The following is a 22453-nucleotide window of genomic DNA, read 5'->3' on the forward strand; positions in this document are numbered from 1 at the left end:
CCTATCTCCTGAGGGGAGGATGGGTGGGCCATTCATCGTATATATCTGCGGGTGGGTAAGTATGTACAAACTTTATTGTATACTAACAATATCATTTTTGTACATGCAACTTCCCCGGCAGATATATACTTAGCTGATTGACACCCTTGGTGGCGGGTTAAGAGATAGTTACTCAATATAAATAACATAAAAAACAGGGAAACAACAATCTGTTGTAGGTCATAAATATAAACTTATTAAAACCTTGGTTCCTACCTTATTGGGCAGAAGACTTCATGATTACTGTCTATGAGTCTGCTTGCCTGAAGAGTTTCAGTGGGGATGAGACCTGACACTGATAGCTCTTCTGGATCGTGTCAATGGGGGCGAGCCCGCTTACTTGACAGAGCCTTTGTCCTTGGATCATACCAATGGGGGCTGGCCCACTTACATGGGTAGAGCCTTCACCTTTGTCGTATCAACGGGGACTAACCCTCTTACATGACAGAGCCTAGGTCCAAATCACTAACAAGGAGCACGAAAAACCAATCCCGACCACCTGACCACACTACATTTGTTAACACTACGATTTGAAAGGAGCATTCCCAAGACTCATTCCAATCGACCATAAAAACACAACACCAAAAAACGTTTAAAAATACTAACTTAACTAACTATAAAGGATTAGGTCAGCTCCTTGCCCCAGCAACGAATCCGCAGACACAACGGTCCGAGAGAGAAGCACTTGTCATAAGTGACTCGCACGTCTCTTAAGTAATTTGATGCAAACACCGAATTGCACCTCCAATAGGTGGATTCGACAAGAGTCTGTATCGACATATTCCTATGATACGCTAAAGAGGTAGACTACAGCTCTGACCTCATGTGCTTTGACTCTTAGAAGCCTTAATGTTCCTCTTCACAGGAAGCATGCGCTTCTTTGATAACGTCTTTAATAAAAATACGCTTGAGCATTCTAGAAATCATCCTCTTAGGATTTCTTACGGAACACCAAAGGCTATCTACATTTCCACCAAGTAGCTTCTTCCTCTCTAGGTAGAACTTGAGGATCCTGACTGGGCACAATGTCCTCTCTAAGTCTCTCCCTACCAAAGAGGACAGTCCCCTTAATCTCAAAAGTCCTTGGCCATGGTTTAGAAGGATTTTCGTTCTTTGCTAAAAACAGGGGATTAAAGGAGCATACTGCAGAATCTTCCTTAAAGCCCACAGTTCCTTCTAAAGCCTGAAGTTCACTAACTCTCTTAGCAGAGGCTAGTGCAAAGAGAAAGAGAGACTTTCTAGTCAAGTCTCTGAATGAGGAATTTTGAGGAGGTTCGAATTTCTCGGACATTAAATATCTAAGGACCACATCCAGGTTCCAACTAGGTGGTCTTATAGTCTTGGCCTTCGAGTTTCAAAGGACCTTAACAAGTCATGCAGATCCTTGTCTTCCAAGATATTAAGGCCTCTATGTCTAAAACAGATGAGAGCATGCTTTTATATCCCCTTATTGTGGTAACGGCCAGATTGCATTTCTCCCTCAAAGGAGAAAATCCGCTATTTCATTTACAGAGGTACTGGAAGAGGATACTTTCTGGGACTTGGCCCATCTTCGGAACACCTCCCACTTCGACTGGTACACGCGAAGAGTTGAAGGTCTTCTGGCTCTAGCAATTGCCTTTGCAGCCTTGCGTGAAAACCCCCTCGCTCTGACGAGTCTTTTTTTTTGTTTCGACAGTCTGAAGGCAGTCAGACTGAGAGCGGGGGAGGTTTTTGTGGTATCTGTCGAAGTGGGGCTGTCTGAGAAGATCCTTCCGCAGTGGAAGGGCCCTCGTGGGAAATCTATCATCCATTCCAGTACCTCTGTGTACCATTCTTGGGCTGGCCAGAATGGGGCGATGAGGGTCAGTTGGTTCCCTCCGTCGAAACGAACTTCCTTACCACCTCTCCTATTATCTTGAAAGGAGGAAAAGCGTACCCGTCGATCCCCTTCCAATCCAGAAGGAGACCGTCCACTGCAACTGCCTTTGGATCTGAAATCGGAGAGCAGTAGTTCTCCAACCTCGCATTCCAATTCGTTGCGAACAGGTCGATATTGGGTCTCCCCCAGAGGTCCCAAATCTCGTCGCACACTTCTGAATGCAGAGTCCATTCCGTAGAAAGGACCTGATCTCTTCTGCTCAGAAAGATCTGCTCTCACGTTCTTCTCCCCTGGATGAACCTGGTTAGAAGAGTTATTCGCCGTTCCTCGGTCCAAGAAGAAGCTCCTTTGCTTCTCGAACAGGGAGAAGGAGTGAGTCCCTCCCTGTTTCCTTATATAGGCTAGAGCTGTCGTGTTGTCCGAATTCACTTGCAACACGGAACCCAATACTTGAGGTTCGAAGTGAACGAGAGCTAGATGGAGGACTCAGCCAGCCAGTTCCTTCTTGTTGATATGCCAGGACAACCTGTTCCCCATTCCAGGTGCCTGACACTTCTCTCGAGCCTAGAGTCGCTCCCCATCCTTTTTCCGAGGCGTCTGTGAATAACACTAGTCGAGGGCTCGACAACTGAAGGAGAGCCCTTGATTCAATCTGTTTGGCTCTAACCACCAACTGCAGGTCCTTTTTATCGCTATCTTCGAGAGCTGAAAGGAGTCCGAAAGCTCTTGGTGCTTCTGATCCCATTTCTCTCTGAGGAAGAATTGTAGGGGTCTTAAGTGTAGCCTCCCTAGAGAAACGAACTGTTCCAACGAGGAAAGGGTCCCCAGAAGACTCATCCATTCCCTCGCGGAACATTGTTCTTTCTCTAGGAAGGTCGTCACTTTCTGTAAACATTCTCTCTTGTCGTTTCCTTTGATGGATACACACGAAAAAAAAAAAAAAAAAAAACCCGAGAATCCATCAGAATCCCCAGATAGACAATGCTTTGCTGGGGATTCATCTGGGACTTCCCGAGGTTTAGTAACAGTCCCAAGGACTGAACTAGATCCAGTGTTAATTTCAAGTCCTCCAGACAACGATCTTTGATTGGGCCCTGATCAGCCAATCGTCGAGATACAACGAGATTCTTACTCCTTCGATATGAAGCCAATGAGCGACATTCTCTTCATAAGACCCGTGAAAACACCTGAGGGGCCGTCCGTGGCCAAAAAAGACCGAAGCATAGGGCTCGAAATTGAAAAACTTTGCCCTGTACCATGAATCTTAGGTACCTCCTGGACGAGGGATGGATAGGTACATGGAAATAGGCATCCTGAAGGTCCAGGGACACCATCCAATCCCCTGGACGAAGCGCTGCAAGAACGGAGGAAGTCGTCTCCATCGTGAACTTCGTTTTTACAACGAAGCAATTCAGGGCACTTACGTCCAGGACTGGTCTCCACTGTCCTGATGCTTTTGGTACAAGAAAAAGACGGTTGTAGAACCCTGGAGATTGAAGGTCTTGCACCCTTTCTATCGCCTCTTTGTCCATCATTTCTTCTACTAGTTGAAGCAGGGCTGGTTCTTTAAAGAATCTCGGTATCTTGCTGTTAACTCCCTTGGAGTTGTTGTTAAGGGAGGCTTCTCCCTGAAGGGGATAAGGTATCCTCTCTCGAGGATAGAGAGGGACCAGTTGTCCGCCCTCTCTGAGCCCAGACTTTCGCAAACTTCAGCAGTCTGGCTCCTACTGTAGTCTGGAGGACTACTTTTTCATTGTGGTTTAGGGAAGGGCTTACGTGCTGATCTTCCTCTCTTAACCGGTCCCTTACTCCTAAGAGAGGGTCCTAGCCGTCTCGTTCCTCCCTCGAAAGGGTTGCTGAAAAGCAGGCTTCTCTCTTTAGCCAAAGGTACTGCTGGTTTTAGTCTTTTCGCCGACTGCGCAAGCAGATCCTGAGTAGCCTTTCCGGATAACGACTTAGATATATCTCTCACTGTCTCTTGTGGAAACAGGTGACTAGACAGGGGGCGAATAAAGCAGAGAGGATCTCTGTAGAGAGACACCGATTTCGTCAAAAAAGAACTGAAGACAGATCTCTTTTTAAGGACTGCCGATCCAAAGAGAGAAGCCACTCCGTAGATCCATCCATCAAGGCCTTATCCCAGGCAAGAAAGTACACTTGTTAAAACTTCCATCGAAACAAAGTCTGGGATCCTGTGCTCTCTTAGCAAGAGCTCCCCAAGGCAACCCAATCCATAAAATTAAAAGACCTCAAGTGTGCGAAATAGACCCTTAAGTAAATGGTCCATTTCGCACATTCCCCATGAGGCCTTTGCCGAATGAAGAGCGCGTCTTCTAGACGCATCCACTAACGCTGAAAAATCAGCATCAGCTGAAGAAGGGAGGCCCCAATCCCATTGGCTCTTTCGTGTCATACCAGAAACCTGGCTTACCTGCCAACTTTCGAAGGAGGGCAGGAAAAAAACCGTCTTGCCCGCTTCTTTTTTAGAGAGGAGCCAGTTCTCCAAGTCATTATGGCTTTCTTCATCGAAAGGGTCGGATTCATTTTCACGAACGAAGAGGACTTGGAAAGCTTTAGTGCTTGAAAGCAGTGATCCCGGCGAAGGAGGATCTGCAGGACGAAGAGAGTCACCGAACTCTTGAAGAAGCAGGGCTGCCAGTCTCTTGTAATCGGAGACGACCGCATCTACAGGAAGTTCCTCCTCAGATACCTCTTCAAAGGTAGCATTAGGAGAAGAATGCCTCTTCGGAGAAGGAGTCCTAGAAGGAGAAGCGCTCTTTTCCTTTGAAGGAAGTTTGGTAGAGGCAGGAGGTTCTTGCTGCTTGAGAGGGGAAGAGCTCGCATCTTTACAGGTAACTCTATAAGGAGTAGGGCGAGAATCCCGTAACAGGCTCTTTTCAGGCTCTTGGCGCCTGTGAGGAGAGGCGCTAGCGTTCCATCGGTAGCGTCTATCAGGCGCTACACGCCTTGGGGTAGAAAAACGTCTGCTCTCATCCTGGCTCCTGCCCGGAGAGGGGTTTACTTCCTTCCGAATGTTCTCGTAAGAAGGCAAACTCGTAACTCCTAAGAAATAACAAAGCCTAACAGGAGTAGAGCGTAGAGAACCCATCCTGCTCTTTTCAGGCTCCTGGCGTCTGCGAGGAGAGGCCGCTAGCGTCCCGTTCTGGGCGTCTGGAAGGAGTAAACGCCTGTTTGAAGAATACCTTCTAACATCACGATGGCGCCTGCTAGGAGAGGCGCTAAAATCTCTCCGAGAACGTCTGGGGGGCGAGACTTCTTCTTCTCTCTCTCTCTGCGTCCCCGTGAATAACGGAGATTATCTTGTTCCTTAAGATAGCAAGGAGAGGCGCTTGTATCTCTCAGACAACGCCCTATAAGGAGAAGAACATTCTTTACTCCTAAGAAAGGGTCGACTATCCTTGTCAGGAGAGGGGCTTGCGCCCTTATTCGGGCGTCTAGAGGAATGTGGGATCCTACTAGACGAAGCTCTTCTGGTCGGAGTAGTAGATCGTTCCTGAAAGGGAGAGGCGTATCGTAACGGCCTTGTTGGGGAGTAGCGCCTTCCAGGAGAGAGGCGCCTACCAGAGTCCGAACGCCGACTTGACGACCGTCTCTTAAGAGAGCTCTTTACTGGAAGAGAGACGTCCTTCCTGCGAGAAGGCTCCTTAGACAGCGAGCCTACTAACGAGGATAGCTGCTCCTGCAGTCCTACCAAGAACTTCTTTGTAGAAGTACGAATTCCTTCCGAGAAGAAACAGGAGACTTCATCGCTCTCTCTTCTGAGCGGGAGAATACTCCGGAAAAGGCTCTGGACTGGAGTCTAATGCGTCTCCTGCAGGCGCCTTCCAGGCTCTCTTCAGAGGGCGCGACTTAGAAGCGGAGCTCCATCCGCGTCTTGGAGAAGTAGAATCCGAGTCGGACAAACACTTCCTAAGACGCTTTGTCTATAGCTGTCCAAGGCAGCCTGGGACGAGCTTACAGGGCCTGCCGAAGGGACGCCTGACCGTTGGGAATACTCTACATCCCCCTTGCGGCTTTCGACATTCCTCCTCCCTTGGTCATGGGAGTCTGAAAGAGGTCTAGGCCTAGGAGCAATGCGAGTCGGTCAGACGCCCCCACCCCCTCCACTACACTGGGGACACTGTACACTTCACTGCACACTTCACTCTTACCTTCCATTTCTCGTAATTGCCTTTGCAATTTACGGATCGACGACGCTTCCATTGCAGCTTTCTCCGATCGAGACGAATCTACGATTTCGCTGCGGGGGGAAGGAGCTGAACTTGCGTTAGCAGAAGGAGAAATTACATTAGAAATAGAAAGATTGTCCTGATCCAAAGAGCAGGACCTACTTGAACTTTTAGCAGCTTTCCTAATTCTATCTTTCTCCAACTTATTTACATACGCAGTCAAACTCTTCCATTGAACTTCAGTCAAACTCAAACATTCGTCACATGTGTTACTAACTGAGCATTCATTCCCCCTACATTTAACACAAATAGTGTGAGGGTCCACCGCCGCTTTCGGGGCAGTCTCACCTTACATCCTTCTTTCACACAAACCCTAAAACGAGTTTCAGGCACAACATCAGCCTAATGAAGAATCCTAAGCAAATCCAAATAACGGTCCAAATCAGCGTATACCAAAGCCAAAGAAAAGAATACTTCACCAAACAATCCTTAGCAAAGCAAGCAGAATTCCGTGCAGGAGGAACTAACAACGATGTTGTCAGCACCGGCGACAGAAAAAATCTGGTCTGAAAACGGGAATTGGTTCCTATTCCCGCCCACCCAGCGGCGGGAGAGGGTGATCACCTGACCTACCTGTAGCGTGTGCCGCGAGTTTTTGAATTCTGTCGGGACGTCAGAGACATAAGCTAAGTATATATCTGCCGGGGAAGTTGCATGTACAAAAATATCCTTCACTAACTGAGAAGGAAAACAGATGATCCGATAGAGGGGCGAACAGTAAGGCAGTCCTCTGGCTCGGAGAAACCCCTTTCGATAATAGGGATCCATAAACTGATCTCTTTTTCAGGAGACCAGCACCAAAAAGGGAGGCCACTTCACCCGAACCGTCTTGTACTGCCTTGTCCATGCAGGACAGGACGCTATGGAGAATTTCTGGGTTTTTCAGAAACTCCGGATCCTTAGATTTGTTGGCCAGAACTCCGAGTGACCAATCCAGAAAATTGAACACCTCTAAAGTGACAAAAAGTCCCTTTAGAAAGTGGTTCAACTCTGAAGTGCTCCACGTCGCTCTGACCGATCCTAAGGAGTGACGTCTAGAGGCCTCCACTAAATTGGACAAGTCGGCATCTGCAGAGGCAGGTAGAGAAAGACCCATAGTCTCTCCTGTCCCATACCAAATACCTCTCTTTCCGTGCAATCTGGAAGGAGGCATGCAGAATACCGTCTTTCCTAACTCCTTCTTCTTGTCCATCCAAGAATCTAAAGAATGGAGTGCCTTCTTCATAGATATCGCAGGCTTCATTTTTAAAAAGGCCGACGATTTTGCCGTAGCCGAGCTCGAAAAGAGCGAACGAGGAGAAGGAGGAGCCGCCGGACTAAGAGAATCTCCAAATTCTTGAAGTAATAATGAGGCTAAGACTTTATAACTAGAAAGTCCCTCATTAGCAGGAGGTTCGTCATCAGACAACTCGTCTAACCCTCGATCAGACGAAGGAGAAAGTTCACGTTTGGAGGGAGAGTCCTTCCAAGACCTCCTATGTTCTGAAGGAGAGGAGCTCCTATTTGGAGAAGAGTCATCACCTCCAGGAACGAGTCCCCGACTCTTGCCTCCTGGCTCTTGACTCTTGCCTCCTGACTCCTGCCTCCTGGCTCCTGACTCCTGCCTCCTGACTCCTGCCTCCTGACTCCGGACTCCTGCCTCCTGACTCCGGACTCCTGGCTCCTGCCTCCTGACTCCTGCCTCTTGGCTCCTGGCTCCTGCCTCTTGACTCCTGCCTCCTGCCTCTTGCCTCCTGGCTCTTGCCTCCTGCCTCCTGCCTGGATGCCTCTACACTCCTGGCTCTGGGCTCCTGCCTCCTGGTTGACTCCTCACTCTTGGCTCTTGGCTCCTGCCTCCTGGGTGACTCCTCACTCCTGGCCGGTGCCAGACGTCTGATCGGTTCATCCAGGTTCGTACCGGAAACCTCACCTCGAGTAGGAGTATCGATCCTGGAGGCAGATACCTCCATACGTCTGGAGGATCTTTTAATAGGAAGGGAAGTGTCTTTCCTTCTAGGAGGCTCCTTTGACAGGACTCCTACAAACGACGAAATCTGTTCCTGCATCGCCATCATGAACCTCTTCGTAGCCTCCTCTTTATCCTCTTCGGGAGGAGGGGAAGGAGGAGGGGAGGAGTCCATAGCCTCCACCTCCTGCCTCCTTCTCACTCTGGTTGAAAGAATGGCTCTTCTTGCCTTCTTCACTCCCGAGGGAGACTCCTCAGGGAAGTTTTCTGGGCTCGAGTCAATAGTCAGAGCCTTCCAACTCCTCTTGAGAGGCCGAGATCGATCTGAATCTCTCCAATCACGTCTCGGTGATGAAGATCCCGACGACGAAAAACACTCACGTAGGACGCTTTTACAATAGCGATCCTTGGCAGTCTGGGGTGTCACAGAAACCGCCGAAGGGACACCTGATCGGTGGGGATTCTCCACAACCTCCTTTCGGCTTTCGACATTCCTTCTCTGGGCATGTGAGCTTGGAAGAGGTCTAGACCTAGGAGCGTTGCTGAGCCGACCAGATGCCCCCTCCACTACACTGGGGACACTCATATCACTGTCCACTGAAAAATCACTAGGCCTTACCTTGTATGGCAGCCATTTTGTTTTCCATCAACTTGAAGGCTGTTTTAGATCCGCAAGTTCGTTTTGCTGGATCTACAGGTTCTGCAATAGGAGAAGGGGCTGCAATGGAAGGAGAAGTAGCAATACTTACCCTTGGGGAAGATCCCAAGCTTGGAATTAGTTCAGATCTAGAACTACTTAAACTTCTATGAGAAGCCTTCCTCACTCTTTCTCTCTCTAACTTTTTAAAATAATTAGTTAGATTCTTCCATTCGTTCTCACTCAAGTTCTCACATTCCTTACAAGTATTAGTAAAAGAACATTCATACTCCCTGCACCCCTTGCATACCGTGTGAGGGTCTACCGAAGCTTTCGGCAACCTCACCTTACAGCCTACATTCACACAACGTCTCACAACCATTCCAGAGTCAGACATTATTAAAGAAAATTCCAAAATCAAGTCCACAAAACAGTCCACAAAAGCGTATGCCAATCCAACAATCCAGATACGTCACCAAAAGTCGGTCAAGAAGATCAATTGCCGGTGAAAAAAGAAAAACCAATCGAGAGGAACCAACAACAATGTTGATGGTCCGGGCGACAGAAGAATTCTGATTAGAAAACGGGGATGGTTCCTAGTCCTGCCACCCAGGGCAGGGCGGTAGATCACCTGACCTACCTGTAGCGTGTGCCGCGAAATTTGAAATTCTGTCGGAGACGACGGAGTCTATAGCTAAGTATATATCTGGCAGGGAAGTTGAATGTATAAAACCATAAAACCGGATCCCCAATACCCGGGGACTGTCTGTATTTTTAAATGAGAAATTTCTACAAATTCCTGTTTTTTTAATCAATTTCATCATAAAATGCACTTTTTGTGATAAAACTATTGAAAAAACAGATATAAACATTTTCAGTGGTTTTTTCTTGAGTTTTAACTAACAAAATAGGCTGTTTTAAGCATTTTTATAGGAGTTTCAACTATTTGCGGGTTCTAGCTATTTGCAGGGGGGTTTGGTAGGCATCCCCTGAGAATATGGGGGGACCACTGTAATACTTTGGACACTCACACAACACGTCTGACAGTTATAAACACCTTGCACTCTGAGCACTCGGGAGCAGGACCTTGTGGGCTGCTCATCAACTGCCCATGTGTCACACAAGTGTGGCCTATATGGAGGTGTGTCAGGATTACTTGTGCACAGTGTTCCCCCCGTTTTCGCGGGGGATGCGCACTAGACCCCCCCGAATAGCTAGAACCCACAAATAGTTGAAAACCCTCTATAAACACTTAAAACTGCCTATTTTATTAGATCAAACTCAAAAAAAACCTACTAAGAATGATTACATGTATACAGGCAGTCCCCGGGTTACGACAGGTTCGAGTTATGACGTTCCAAGGTTAAGGTGCTTTTCAATTATATTCATCAGAAATTATTTCCAGGGTTACAACGCATGTTCCAGGGTTACGACGCCTACAATGCTGATCTGGCAGATGAAATATGACACCAAAAATGCAAAATAATCAATATTTGAAGGTTTTTTTTTATGTAAAATGCAATAAGAATGCAGTTTACATAATTTTCAATGCACCCCAAGCATTAAAAGTAAAGTTTTCTTGGGTTTTTTTATGATGTTCCGGCTTACAACGATTTTCGGCTTACGACGCGTCTCAAGAACGGAACCCCCGTCGTAACCCGCGGACTGCTTGTACCTGTTTTTTTTTTTTTTAAGTTTTATAACAAAAAGTGCTTTTTATGAAGAAACTGATTAAAAAAGCAGGAATTTGTGGATATTTCTCATAGAAAAATAACACGAATACATAAATTTCCCACAAATAATGGGGGTACGTATATGTCCCAGAGAGTAATCTGCGAATACGTGACTCCATGAATCCGTAGTCAATGAATAAGGGGGTTCACTGTATGCCTGTCTCTCTGATATGCTTAACTCCATTTCTTAACATCCGGTTATGGAGGGATTCAGAACGTTCCCTGCCACAAACTCAGTTCAACTTGTACTAAAACTTAAAATATGGTTAATGTCATGTTCTAACTTCTTGATACGCTTTTCCTGAACCGAATGGGGAGCAGAAGGCAGAGCTACAAAGGAAGTGTCAATACTAACACTCCCAAAATGCCTAGCCTGAGTAGGGATAGTTGCAGAAGGGACACTAGGTGGGATAGAACCGACAGTTTCAAGTCCTGACCTAATTAATTGCTTTCGCAATCTGTCAGCTTCCCTTCTTTCCTATATTTGACATATTCAGGCATAAAGTCCTCAGACCAATTCCCTACATTCCTCACATCTAGTTCCAAGATCACACACTGTACCCCTGCAGCCGGTACAAACCGAATCTTGATCTATAAATTCCAACATCCTGCTTACACCAAATCATTCCTACACAACCTGATGTTATTGGTTTTGCTTCCGGTGGAAGACATCCTAAGACAATGAAACTAAATTACCGTAAACTGGTGCAAAACAACCAAACTCCTTAGAATACCAACAATCACCTAAGCGTAATGGAGGCAAGGATAATTCTGACAAGAGCTAAAACATTCAACACACACCTCGTGGAGAACAGGTGAACTAGACAGTCATCCGGATACACATTCAATTTTTTGTTTGAATACCGATTCGCCTAATCGGCACATATAAGTTAACTTTAACAGTAGGTAAGATTCACCCAAAATAAAAAAACATTCCCCAACAGTATCTACACAGCCAACAAGCTTGATTATCTTCCACTAATAAAAAAAAAAGTATGATTGTAATTTCATGTGATTCAGATAAACGAATACGCACATAACTCTAGTGCACTTTTATCAGGAAAAGCTATTAATAATGACATTAGCTAATTACAAGGTTCTAACAAATAACTGCTAAACATTTGAAATTTAAAAAATTACTGCACAGTTTATAAATTTATAAAAAAAATATAAAAATAAATAAGAATAAGACTACATATAAATAAACACTATTAACTCACCTTGGAAATATCAATTACTAAGGGCTCTTTCACATTTTCAAGTTTAGCCTCAGAAATATATTCTTTGATACTCTTTATGCACCTGTCCTCAATGTCAGAGGGCTGGAAAGATATTTTTGGGAACCTTTCTGCAAAATAAACGACATGTTGACCACTGCCTGAGGAAATTTCAAGGGCGGACAGGTTTGCATCACCACCAAACTTCTCAGGAATCACCTTTTCCAGAACTTTGAATATGGGTTCTTTGTTGTTCTCTGCAGCTTTTTCTACAACTTTGGCTTCTGACATGATTCTGAAAATTAAATAAAAGAAGCTTCACAAATTAAATGTTTTAAAAAAGAACTTTTAACAAAATTGCCGACACATTGGGAGGACTCTGGTTGACTGAAATGGGGAAACTAAAGGAAGTACGTATAAACATTCTAAGTGCGCACTCACTGACTTTAAATATACATAATTAGAATTAACATTTACACTTACTTTAGACAGACCACTGGTTGCATTTGGCACATTTATTAATATCAAAGATTACATTACCTGAACTACAACTTCTATCACACACTTTCATGCAATTACCCCACAATATGCACTGTCCTCACGGAGTAAAGAAGCACTACTAGTTTGCAAAGCAAAGCTGATTAGTGTGAGCTAATCTTCCTAATACTTCCCTGAGAAACTCCAAGAATCAACTAAGAATATTTTTTTAAGGAAAATATATACAGTAGTGCCTCAGGTTACAAAATTAATCCATTCCGAAGAGGCCTTCATAACCTGATTTTTTCGTATCTAGAACTACGTTTTACATGTAAATTGCCTAATTTGTTCCAAGCCCTACAAAAACACCACAGTAAATTTCATAATAAAAGCTAAATTGACCAATAAACAATGAAATACAAGAATTGATCATTCAATACCTAACATAACCATGACTGTATCTGTAAATAAAGTGTATTAGCGTACAGGGTATAAGAAATACTGTACGTACATGTACGTACATATGTAGTAAAATGTGGAACCTTACCTTTCGAGTGAGGCGATGTCCGAAAGTGGCAACAGAGGAGGAGGGCAAATGGCAGAAAACATGAACACTTAACTTTACGAAACACATTAAAAAATGGCAGAAAACATTAACACTAAACTTTACGAAACACATTAACAAATGGCAGAAAACATTAACAATTCTTGATTATCTCCATCTTCGTCTCCATAGAAACCATCCTCTTCTTTCCGTGAAGTTCAGCAACATTCTTGGGACCCATGGCTAATAATGTAAGTAATTAAGTTCACACACAACACGATAAAGTAACTTACAGTACAACGAAAGCAAAATCACTTACACAAATTTACGTTAACAAATGAAATAGTATATGTGAACGAACGAATTCTAGGTGTTTACGATAACGCTACCGCAAAAAATGGTCAAGGAATGCCTTTACATAGAGGCATGATGGGACAGATGCTGACCAATAGGAGGATCTTACAGTGGTGACTAGCATCAGGAACCAATGGGAGAGCGGGAGGATGGTGGCGAGTCTACTGAGTTGGCAGCATGTGAATTTTAAAATTGTTTCTCGGCAGCCCGGGCGAATCTCGGACTTTACCCTTTCACAACCTGAATTATTTTTGTACATAGAAGCAAAAAAATCTTTATCTTTGCTTTCGTAACCTGGATTTTTCGTACGTAGGGACTTTCGTAAGTAGTGGTTCCACTATAGTACTTGGTACAGCCAAACCTTGGTTTTCGTAGACTTTTTTCATATTAAATTTTGTCTCGGTTATCGTACGTTTCCTCGGTTTTCGTACACTCGGAAAAGCTCCATCCGGGCCTAGCGCGTGACTGGGCCCTGTATGAAGCGCCCAAAGAAAGCATTCTGTTTTCTCTCATGACCCATTCTGGCCTGCTTCATTCTCGCTGAACAAGCATCTCTGTCCTCATCGCGGCAAGTGTTTGTTGTGTTTTGGGCCAATTTTCCCATAAAAACTCATTGCAAAGTACCCATCATGGGGCCAAAGAAAGCTGCAAGTGCCACCCCTTCAGTGAAAAGACCAATAATATGATAGAATTCAAGAGAGAACTTGTAGTGAAGTATGGAAGTGGTACACATGTAGCTGATCTCGCTAGGATGTACGGCAGGTCAGTGTTGACAATCTGCTCTATCCTAGCAAAGAAACATGAAATCAAGGCAGCTGATGTTGTGGAAAGGGTCACGTCATTATCTAAACAGAGATCGCAACTAGTGGAAGATGTTGAAAAAACTGTTATTGGTGTGGATCAACAGAAAACAGTTAGTGGGGGATAGTGTGTCTGAAGCGATCATTTGTGAGAAAGCTAGGATGTTGCATGCTGATTTAAGTAAGAAAATGCCAACAACTAGTGATGCTCTTGGTGATTTCAACGCCAGCTGAGGCTGGTTTGAAAAATTCAGAAACCATACAGGCATCCATAGTGTCGTATGGCATGGGGAGGCTGCGAGTCCAGATAAACATGCTGCCAAAGAATTCGTTAAGGAATTCAAGAACTATCTTCAGGTTGAAGGATTCCTCCTACAACAGGTCTTCAGTTATGATGAAACAGGACTCTTCTGAAAAAAAAAATGCCAAACCGGACCTACATCACGCAGGAGGAAAGCTCATTGCCAGGGTACAAGCCTATGAAGGATAGGCTAACGCTCTTTGTCTGTGGGAACACAAGTGGGGATTTCAAATGAAGACCCTACTTGTGTGTCACTCTGAAACTCCCCGAGTGTTCAAGAAAAACAATGTGATCAAGAATAAACTGCCTGTGATGTGGAAAGCCAATAAGAAAGCATGGGTCACGCAGCAAATTTTCGTTGAGTGGGTCAATGAAGTGTTTGGCCTAAGTGTGAAAAAATACCTAAACAAAAGTCAATGGCTCCTCAAGTGCCTCCTCGTAATGGACAATGCTCCTGCGAATCACTGTTAAGTTCTTGCCCCCTAATACTACTCTTCTCATCCAGCCCACGGCCCAGCAAACCATCTCCAACTTCGAAAAACTTTACACAAAGGCACTGTTCCAAAGGTGCTTTGAAGTGACCGCAGACACTGAATTGACCCTAAGAGAATTCTGGAAGGATCACTTCAGTATCTACAACTGCATAAGCCTTATAGATAAGGCTTGGCAGGGAGTGACTTCCAGGACAATGAACTCTGCTTGGAAAAAATTGTGGCCAGCGTTACCTCGAGAAGGATTTCGAGGGGTTTGAGGCTGACCCCGACGACCCTATGCCTGTTGTGGAATCTAATGTGTCTCTGGGGAAGTCCATGGGCTTGGATGTGACTGGCAAGGATGTAGAAGAGCCAGTGGATGCCCACAAGGAAGAGCTAACCACTGAGGAGCTGCAAGACCTTCAGTAAGAACAGCAACAGACAGCAGATGAGGAATCCAACAAGGAGGAGGAAGAGAGGGGATACTGTGCCTACTTCAGTGATTACAGAAATATTTCCTAAGTGGAGTGATCTAAAAAATTTTGTAGACATATCGTCCTAACAAAGATCTTGCAATCTGTCTCTAACATGTTTAATGACAATGCTTTGTATCATTTTAGGCAGATATGGAAGAGACATCAGAGACAAATGTCTCTAAACAGTTTTGTTATTTGACAGGGGTCCAGTAACTCAAGCTGGTCCTAGTGCCAGCAAAAAACGAAGTGGGGAAGTTACCTCAGACAGTGCCACTAAAAAACATAGAGAAGTAATTCAGAAAAGTTCATGATACCTGAAGTCCTTCTAGAGGGGGATCCCCCTTCCAAACAGTAACCTCTCCTCCTCACTCTCCCCTCCTCTCTGTCTTTCATACACTAACAAGAACATAAAAGTAAGAGTGATGTTAAATATTCATTATTCATTCTATTATTCATTTATATTTATTTCTCATTGTTTTCTGTATGTAAAACTGCTTATTCCCTGTAAAATCAAAATTTTTGAAAGTAAACTATATTTTTCCTAACTCTACAAACCTAGGTCTCCTTTACAATAGGAATTACTTAAGGTTAAGCCTGGACACGGCCGTTGAATTCTCAAACACGGCGGTTCGGTAGTTAACTACCAGTCTGGTCGTTGATAGTCTCTCCGACTGGATGTAAACATTCCAATTTGCTTTCGGCCCAGGTAACAGATTGAGGGGTGGCATGAGGTGGGCACTAAGTGTAAAGGACCTAGGTTTGTATAGTTAGGAAATATAATTTACTTTCAAAAATTGTGATTTGTTCCTACACGATATACAAACAGTTGGTCCTTTACAATAGGAAGACTCACTGATTGGTGGTAGGAATCTGAATGAGCTCCAGTGAACCGACTGGGGTTCAGCCTACCTGGGTTCCTCTCCTGGTTGTCAGAGCAAGGAAGAGGATCCAGCCACTGGTATCTGATCAGAGTTATGGGACTGCGAGATCAGTCAGTCTTCTGGGCTTTTCTCATAAGGGGAGATGCCAGTCACCCCTATGGGAAAGAGAAGAACCATATGTTGGTGACTATAAGGCAAATACTAGTTATGGGTTTGTCTCATGTCAAGGTCCCCTTCCCTGCCTTGTAAGGGAAGGAGAGGATATTGCTTCTATTTCTAATCAAAGGAATAGATAGGTTATTCTAAGGAGTGTCTTACCTGCATCTATGCTTGGTCCAGCATGTAACGGTCTGCACTACTCTCTACTCGGAGGAAAAGAGTAGGATGAAAGGGATGAAGAAGAGCCAGTCACTCCGTATTCATAATCAATCATACCGTACAAAGAGGCGAGATGCGACTCTGTCCTGTTAGAGGAGCTGGGTAAGCTACATAACTTGTTGAGCAGCCACTACCGGTCCCAAGGAAAATGCGTCTAAGGACCTGTGGGCGATATCCCGAAGGTAATGAGAGGTAAAGGTGATCCCACTTGGTCGCTTACCACTTATCCACGAAACGTAAGGCCTTCCCAGTTGAAGAGGAGAGGACTAATTTAGGCAGATCTTCCTGCTGCTTCTTCTTCTTCATCATGAAGATTGACTGTGGAGACGAAGGAGTAGCAGGAGAGAAGCAGTCCGGAAAGTAATCCAAGAGGAACCTCATTAAGGAAGCGTAAACTGTCGTAGATTGAGTCGAAACCTGTCCTGACTCACTCTTTCCTACATGTTCCTGCTCACGCTCTTACCTTAGCTCTTCCCTGTGCTTGAGCTCCAGGCCCGTGTCCTGCTCTTGAACCTCTGAAGGAGCAGGGGACATGACCGCTTCTTCCTTCCTTGAATGCGGATTCTTCCCTTTAAAGAAGGACAACAACAACTCAAAGTGCTGCCGAAAAGGAGCTAACACCTGGTCTTCCTGGGAAGGCTCAGCTTGAACTGACAACGAAGGTTTACGTCTTGCTTCTGCAGAAAAGTCCAGAAATGAAGTCAAAGAATTTCGAGTTGAATGAAGAGCAGGCACGTCTCAACAGGTACCCGCACCTGTCAAGTCTCAGTTGAGTCAGCTGAGTCACGAGTCGAACCATCCCCTTCGTACGCCTGAGCCACACGACTACAATACAGGCATGGACTGGAATTCATATCCCTAGACTTCTTGGCAGGGAGAGGGGAGATGTCCGCAGTTGAAGATCTCTCAAGAGGACAAGAGGACCAGGAACTATGCCAGCGATGTGAACGCAGAGATGACGACTCACTGGAGTCAGACAAATTCGCACCGAAAGAGACGCCTTTCCTACGGCGCTCAGTCTATACCTGATTCGACACTTCAGATTCGACAGAGGGAGTGACCGCCCATGGGCAAACCCTGCCAGTCTACCTTGGACCTCTGGTATGTCTTCTCCCCGAGGTGGAGGAGCGGGACAGTTTTGTTTGTTTGTATGGTGTTTTTACATTGCATGGAACCAGTGGTTATTCAGGAACGGGACCCTTTAGGTGACTTCCGAACCACGTCGAGAGTGAACTTCTCACCAGAAATACACAGCTCTTACACCTCAATGGAATGCCTGAGAATTGAACTCACGGCCACCAAGGTGGCAGGCCAAGGCCATACCGATCACACCACTGAGGCGCTTGGGGAGCGGGGACAGTGACCTTTGTTTAGGAGAACTGGAGGAACGGACAGCGACCCCCTCAGAAAGCACTTCACTTGCACTTGCACTTGCACTGGGCACTTTCACTACTTCACTTTTCTCCATGAACAATTTCATGGAAGCACCTAACTCCATCATGGTATTGGACAAATACTCAAATTTCCTCTCGAACCTTGATTTGAGACTGGCAACAGTGTCGGAAAAGGCAACATGGAAAACAGGTACAGGAGTTGGAAGTGAAGGGGTAGGAGGACTGAGAATGGGAGAAAGATTACCACGAATAGGAGAAGAAACAGGAGGAGAGATCTCTGCCAACACAGGGGGAGATGGAAGAACTACACTAGTCTTACTATGTGCCTTAGTGGCTGCTTTCCTCTTCCTATCTTGCAAAACCTTCTGATGATGTGAACTGAAAAGTTTCCACTGGTCACCATCCTAATCCTGACATACGGAACATCTCAGTACCTTCGAACACTCTTGACCCCTACATTTTGTAAACTTAAGAGCGAAGATCATAAATTTCTTTAACTAGCCTCATTTTGCATCCCTCTGCGCAAAACCTCACTCCCGATGAATTTGAATCAGACATATTCAAGCAAAAACAAGGCAGAAAAGTTGACAAAATGAGTAAATAAGCTAAGCTAATTCTGAAATAAGTACACCAAAAAACTTGTACGCCACCAATATCCAGGAAAAGTAAAAAACCCTCCAAAAGACAACAAAGAAAGTCCGCAGAGCTACCAATGTTACTTGGGAGCCGGCAGAAATCCAATTGAAGAGGTGTGAGGACGTCACACCTGTTTACCGGAAGTTACCTACACTAACCAAAAATTTGAGAGTTCGTCTGCCGTGTGTAGGAATCCTACAGCTGAATAATTGCCTAGTAAGACTCTGAATAAAAATAACATTTTGAACCTCAAAACCACTACTAGTAGCAAACCATAATTTACTTAAATAATAAATTTCTTTTAAAAAAACCTGAATTTTCACTTCCGTAAAAAATCGGAAACTTTTTATAGTCCCGACTTTATCTTATCTCCGCCTGGAATCACTCCTCTTCATTTATTCATATATGTTCATCGCAGACTGTTTGGCTGAAGTTCCATCAGCGCATTCAAATCATCATAGTTGGGAAATAGTAGGTTGATTTGTCAACCACTGGCTTGGCAAGGCTTTCAAGCATGATACTGTCTGCAAGTGTCTGCACTGGTCCCACCGAACATGCGTTGACTGGCAGAGTTTTTGTTCGGAAGTGACTGGTTAAACAATCAAGAACCCATCGGTGGTCCGGGGGTCAATAGACATGATATTGTTAAGATACAATAAAGTTTGTTCATACTTACCTGGCAGATATATATAGCTGTATTCTCTGAAGTCTGACAGAATTTCTAAAAATTTACGACACACGTAGTGGGAGTAGGGTGGTTAGTACCCATTCCCGCCGCTGGGAGGCGGGTATCAGGAACCATTCCCATTTTCTATCAGATTTCTATCTCCACTGTCTCCTGAGGGGAGGTGGGTGGGTACTTAAAATATATATATCTGCCAGGTAAGTATGATCAAACTTTATTGTATCTTAACAATATCATTTTGTTCATGAAACTTACTTGTCAGATATATATATAGCTGAATCCCACCTTTGGCGGTGAGAGAGACAGAAAAGGATTTTAGGAAACATATAAATGTAGATGATTGACATCTTGGTTCCTTACCTGTTTGCATAGCTGACTTCGTGATTACTGTCACCCAAGCCCCTCGGAAATACAGGCCATCAGCTTCTAGAAGACTTCCAAACCACCGATGAGGAATTATTAGATCCCAACAGAGATTGCGGTAAATAATTTTATTTTATGAATTGAGAGTATTTGACACGCTTGACAAATAGGCCAAATTTTGTGGTATTTCTATATAAGCATTCCGCACCGTTTGTCCCCGCGAATACGAAAGCCACTAGGAATTGGGGTGTCAAATGTATTTTGCCGTGTTTAGTACGAGCCCCTGGGGGTTAATTACAGTCGTCCGAATAAATATTACTTAAAATTCTTGTTCAGGAGGTAAAACTGCATAGAAAAACCGCAACTGCTATAGTCTAGTCCGCCGCGGAATAGTAATATAGATCTACCAATTTTGTATTATAAGTTACCAATACTTGATATGAAATTGTAACCCCACCCCCCACCATAGCTTATACAGCAAAATTGTAACCAGTAACGAAATTAACCAGTAGATACCCCTAGGCTACGTGATATTATTACTTCATGAAATTACAACTTAGTATAAGGTGAGACAATACCAACTGCCACTGGCAAAACTGTAACCAAAGCCACAGGCAAAATACGCACTAAAACAGTGACATACTGACGAGTTGTGTTGTTCATGATTTTTAGGTAGAGTTTTTGCATCCACACTGGATAACAGAATAGCTTTTGTGGTGTATTTCATGCATTTTCAACAAGTTTGGTGGAGATTTTTGGTCAGAAATCCATATTTTTTGGGAAGTTGTGGTTCAAATGCTCACAACTCCAAAACTGCGGATTTCTGAAAAAAATCAACATCAGACTTGTTGAAAACGCATGGAAATACACCAGAAAAGCTATTCTGTTGTCCAGTGTGGGATATTGGCAAATTTTCAACATTTACTGTAACTTCTGTATTTCATGTGTGATCTCTGGCACCCTAGGCTAAGACCCCATGGAACACAGTAAGGTCATTTTTCAGTAGAGTCCACCCACCTCCTACGTTGTAATTTATATTTTTATTGGGTAAAACACATGAAAACAAGATATTTATTCTAAATACATTACATACCTGCGCGAATGCATAATAACGGAGGAAAAAATAATCAAATTATGGTAAGTATGCATTTTTTCTAAGTTCTTTGTTGATGTTTCCACTGTCACATAGTCGCTCTCATTTGTTCGTATCCTTTCTACTTGACTCCTCCCCATTGCTCACTGTGACAATTTCCTCCTACGTGTGCAGTAGCTCCACCTCCTGATAGCGGTCCTCTAATTACAGCCTTGTACGTCCATGTAATGTAATATTATTGGCTAATGGATTTTGCCCAGTCACAATTCTTATATATTTTTGTACTATGTTTTGATTGGCTTTTCATTTAAGACTACAGGTTCTTCCCGCCAAAAAAAATGATATTGTCATGTTACAATAAAGTTTTATACATACTTACCTGACAGATATATACTTAGCTATAGACTCCGTCGTCTCCGACAGAATTTCAAATTTCGCGGCACACGCTACCGGTAGGTCAGGTGATCTACCGCCCTGCCCTGGGTGGCAGGACTAGGAACCATTCCCGTTTTCTAATCGGAATTCTTCTCTTCCACCTGTCTCCTGCGGGGAGGCTGGGTGGGCCATTAATCGTATATATCTGTCAGGTAAATATATAAAACTTTTATTGTAACATGACAATATCATTTTTATACATTCAACTTCCCTGCCAGATATATACTTAGCTGATTAGCACCCATTGGTGGTGGGTAAGAGACAGCTAACTACTGAAATAGACAGGTAAACAACATATGTTGTAGGTATTAATAAACCTTGGTTCCTACCTTATTAGGCTGAAGACTTCGCGGCTACTGCCTTGGAGTCTGCTTAGCCTCAAGAGCCTCAGCGAGATATTGATCTATGGCTAAGAGTTCCTTGTGGGTCTGCCAATGGGGTCTTATCCACTTACTCGGCAGAGCCTAAAGGCCTTTGTCATTGGGTGCTATTCCACTAACATGACAATACACCTTGTTCAAGGAGCACAACACCGATCCCGATCACCTGATCCTAACATCCATGTTAGTTCTAAGATTGCAAGGAGTTATCCCCGAACTCCTTACAAACAACCAAAAACTCGAAACATAATTACACTTTCATTTTTACAAAATATACAAAAAAAAATTTTTGTACTCCCCGACTAGCCATACATACCCTTGATCCCCTACCAGCAATGACACTATGCTCCCGTGCGACATCAGTGAGCTTGCTAATAGAAAACCAAGCACATATCTGACAAGAGGGTTTATGTACGATAAAAACACAATATTTAAGGATCAGTCTTTGCTCCAAGACCCAGCACTGTATCTGCTGATACAAATGGACCTAGAGAGAAGCACTTCTCATAGGTCACTCTCACATCCTTTAGATAATGAGATGCAAACACTGAATTGCACCTCCAATACGTAGTCTCAACGATATTTTTAAGAGACATTCTTTTGGAACGCCAAGGACGTTGCTACTGCTCTCACCTCATGGGGTCGTTGACCTTTAGAAGACCGAAGGATTCCTCCGAGCAGTTCTTGTGAGCGTCCCTAATTACGCTTCTCACAAAGAAAGCCAAGGCGTTCTTGGACATGAGTCTTTTGGGGTTCTTCACCGCACACCAAAGACCTTGTTGACAAGCTCCCATCGTCTCTTCCTCTCTAAATAAAATTTAAGAGCTCTCACTGGACAGAGAGACCTCTCTATCTCTCTGCCTACGAGGTTAGATAGACCTTTTACTTCAAAGCTTCTGGGCCAAGGTTTTGACGGGTTTTCGTTCTTCGCCAGAAACATTGTCTGGAACGAACAGATGGCAGCATCTCCTTTGAAAACCCCAACCCCACTGTGGAATCTAGAGCGTGCAATTCGCTCGTCCTCTTGGCTGTAGCGAGAGACAACAGGAATAAGCATTTCCTAGTGACGTCGCGGAAGGAAGCCAGATGTAAAGGCTCGAA

The 22453-nt window shown here is 44.3% G+C and overlaps 1 protein-coding gene across 1 annotated transcript in view; it reads right to left on the reverse strand.

Annotated features, from left to right (window-relative positions):
• Positions 1 to 22453, reverse strand: part of LOC135209041 (methyltransferase-like 26) — a 57021-nt gene that overhangs the window by 26607 nt on the left and 7961 nt on the right. Inside the window, exon 2 of the mRNA XM_064241584.1 lies at positions 11686 to 11977. Coding sequence (XP_064097654.1) covers positions 11686 to 11973 — 288 coding nt within the window. The 5' untranslated portion in view covers positions 11974 to 11977. The remainder of the gene's footprint in view (positions 1 to 11685; positions 11978 to 22453) is intronic.

Source organism: Macrobrachium nipponense, chromosome 37, assembly GCF_015104395.2.
Source record: "Macrobrachium nipponense isolate FS-2020 chromosome 37, ASM1510439v2, whole genome shotgun sequence".
Taxonomy (NCBI): domain Eukaryota; kingdom Metazoa; phylum Arthropoda; class Malacostraca; order Decapoda; family Palaemonidae; genus Macrobrachium; species Macrobrachium nipponense.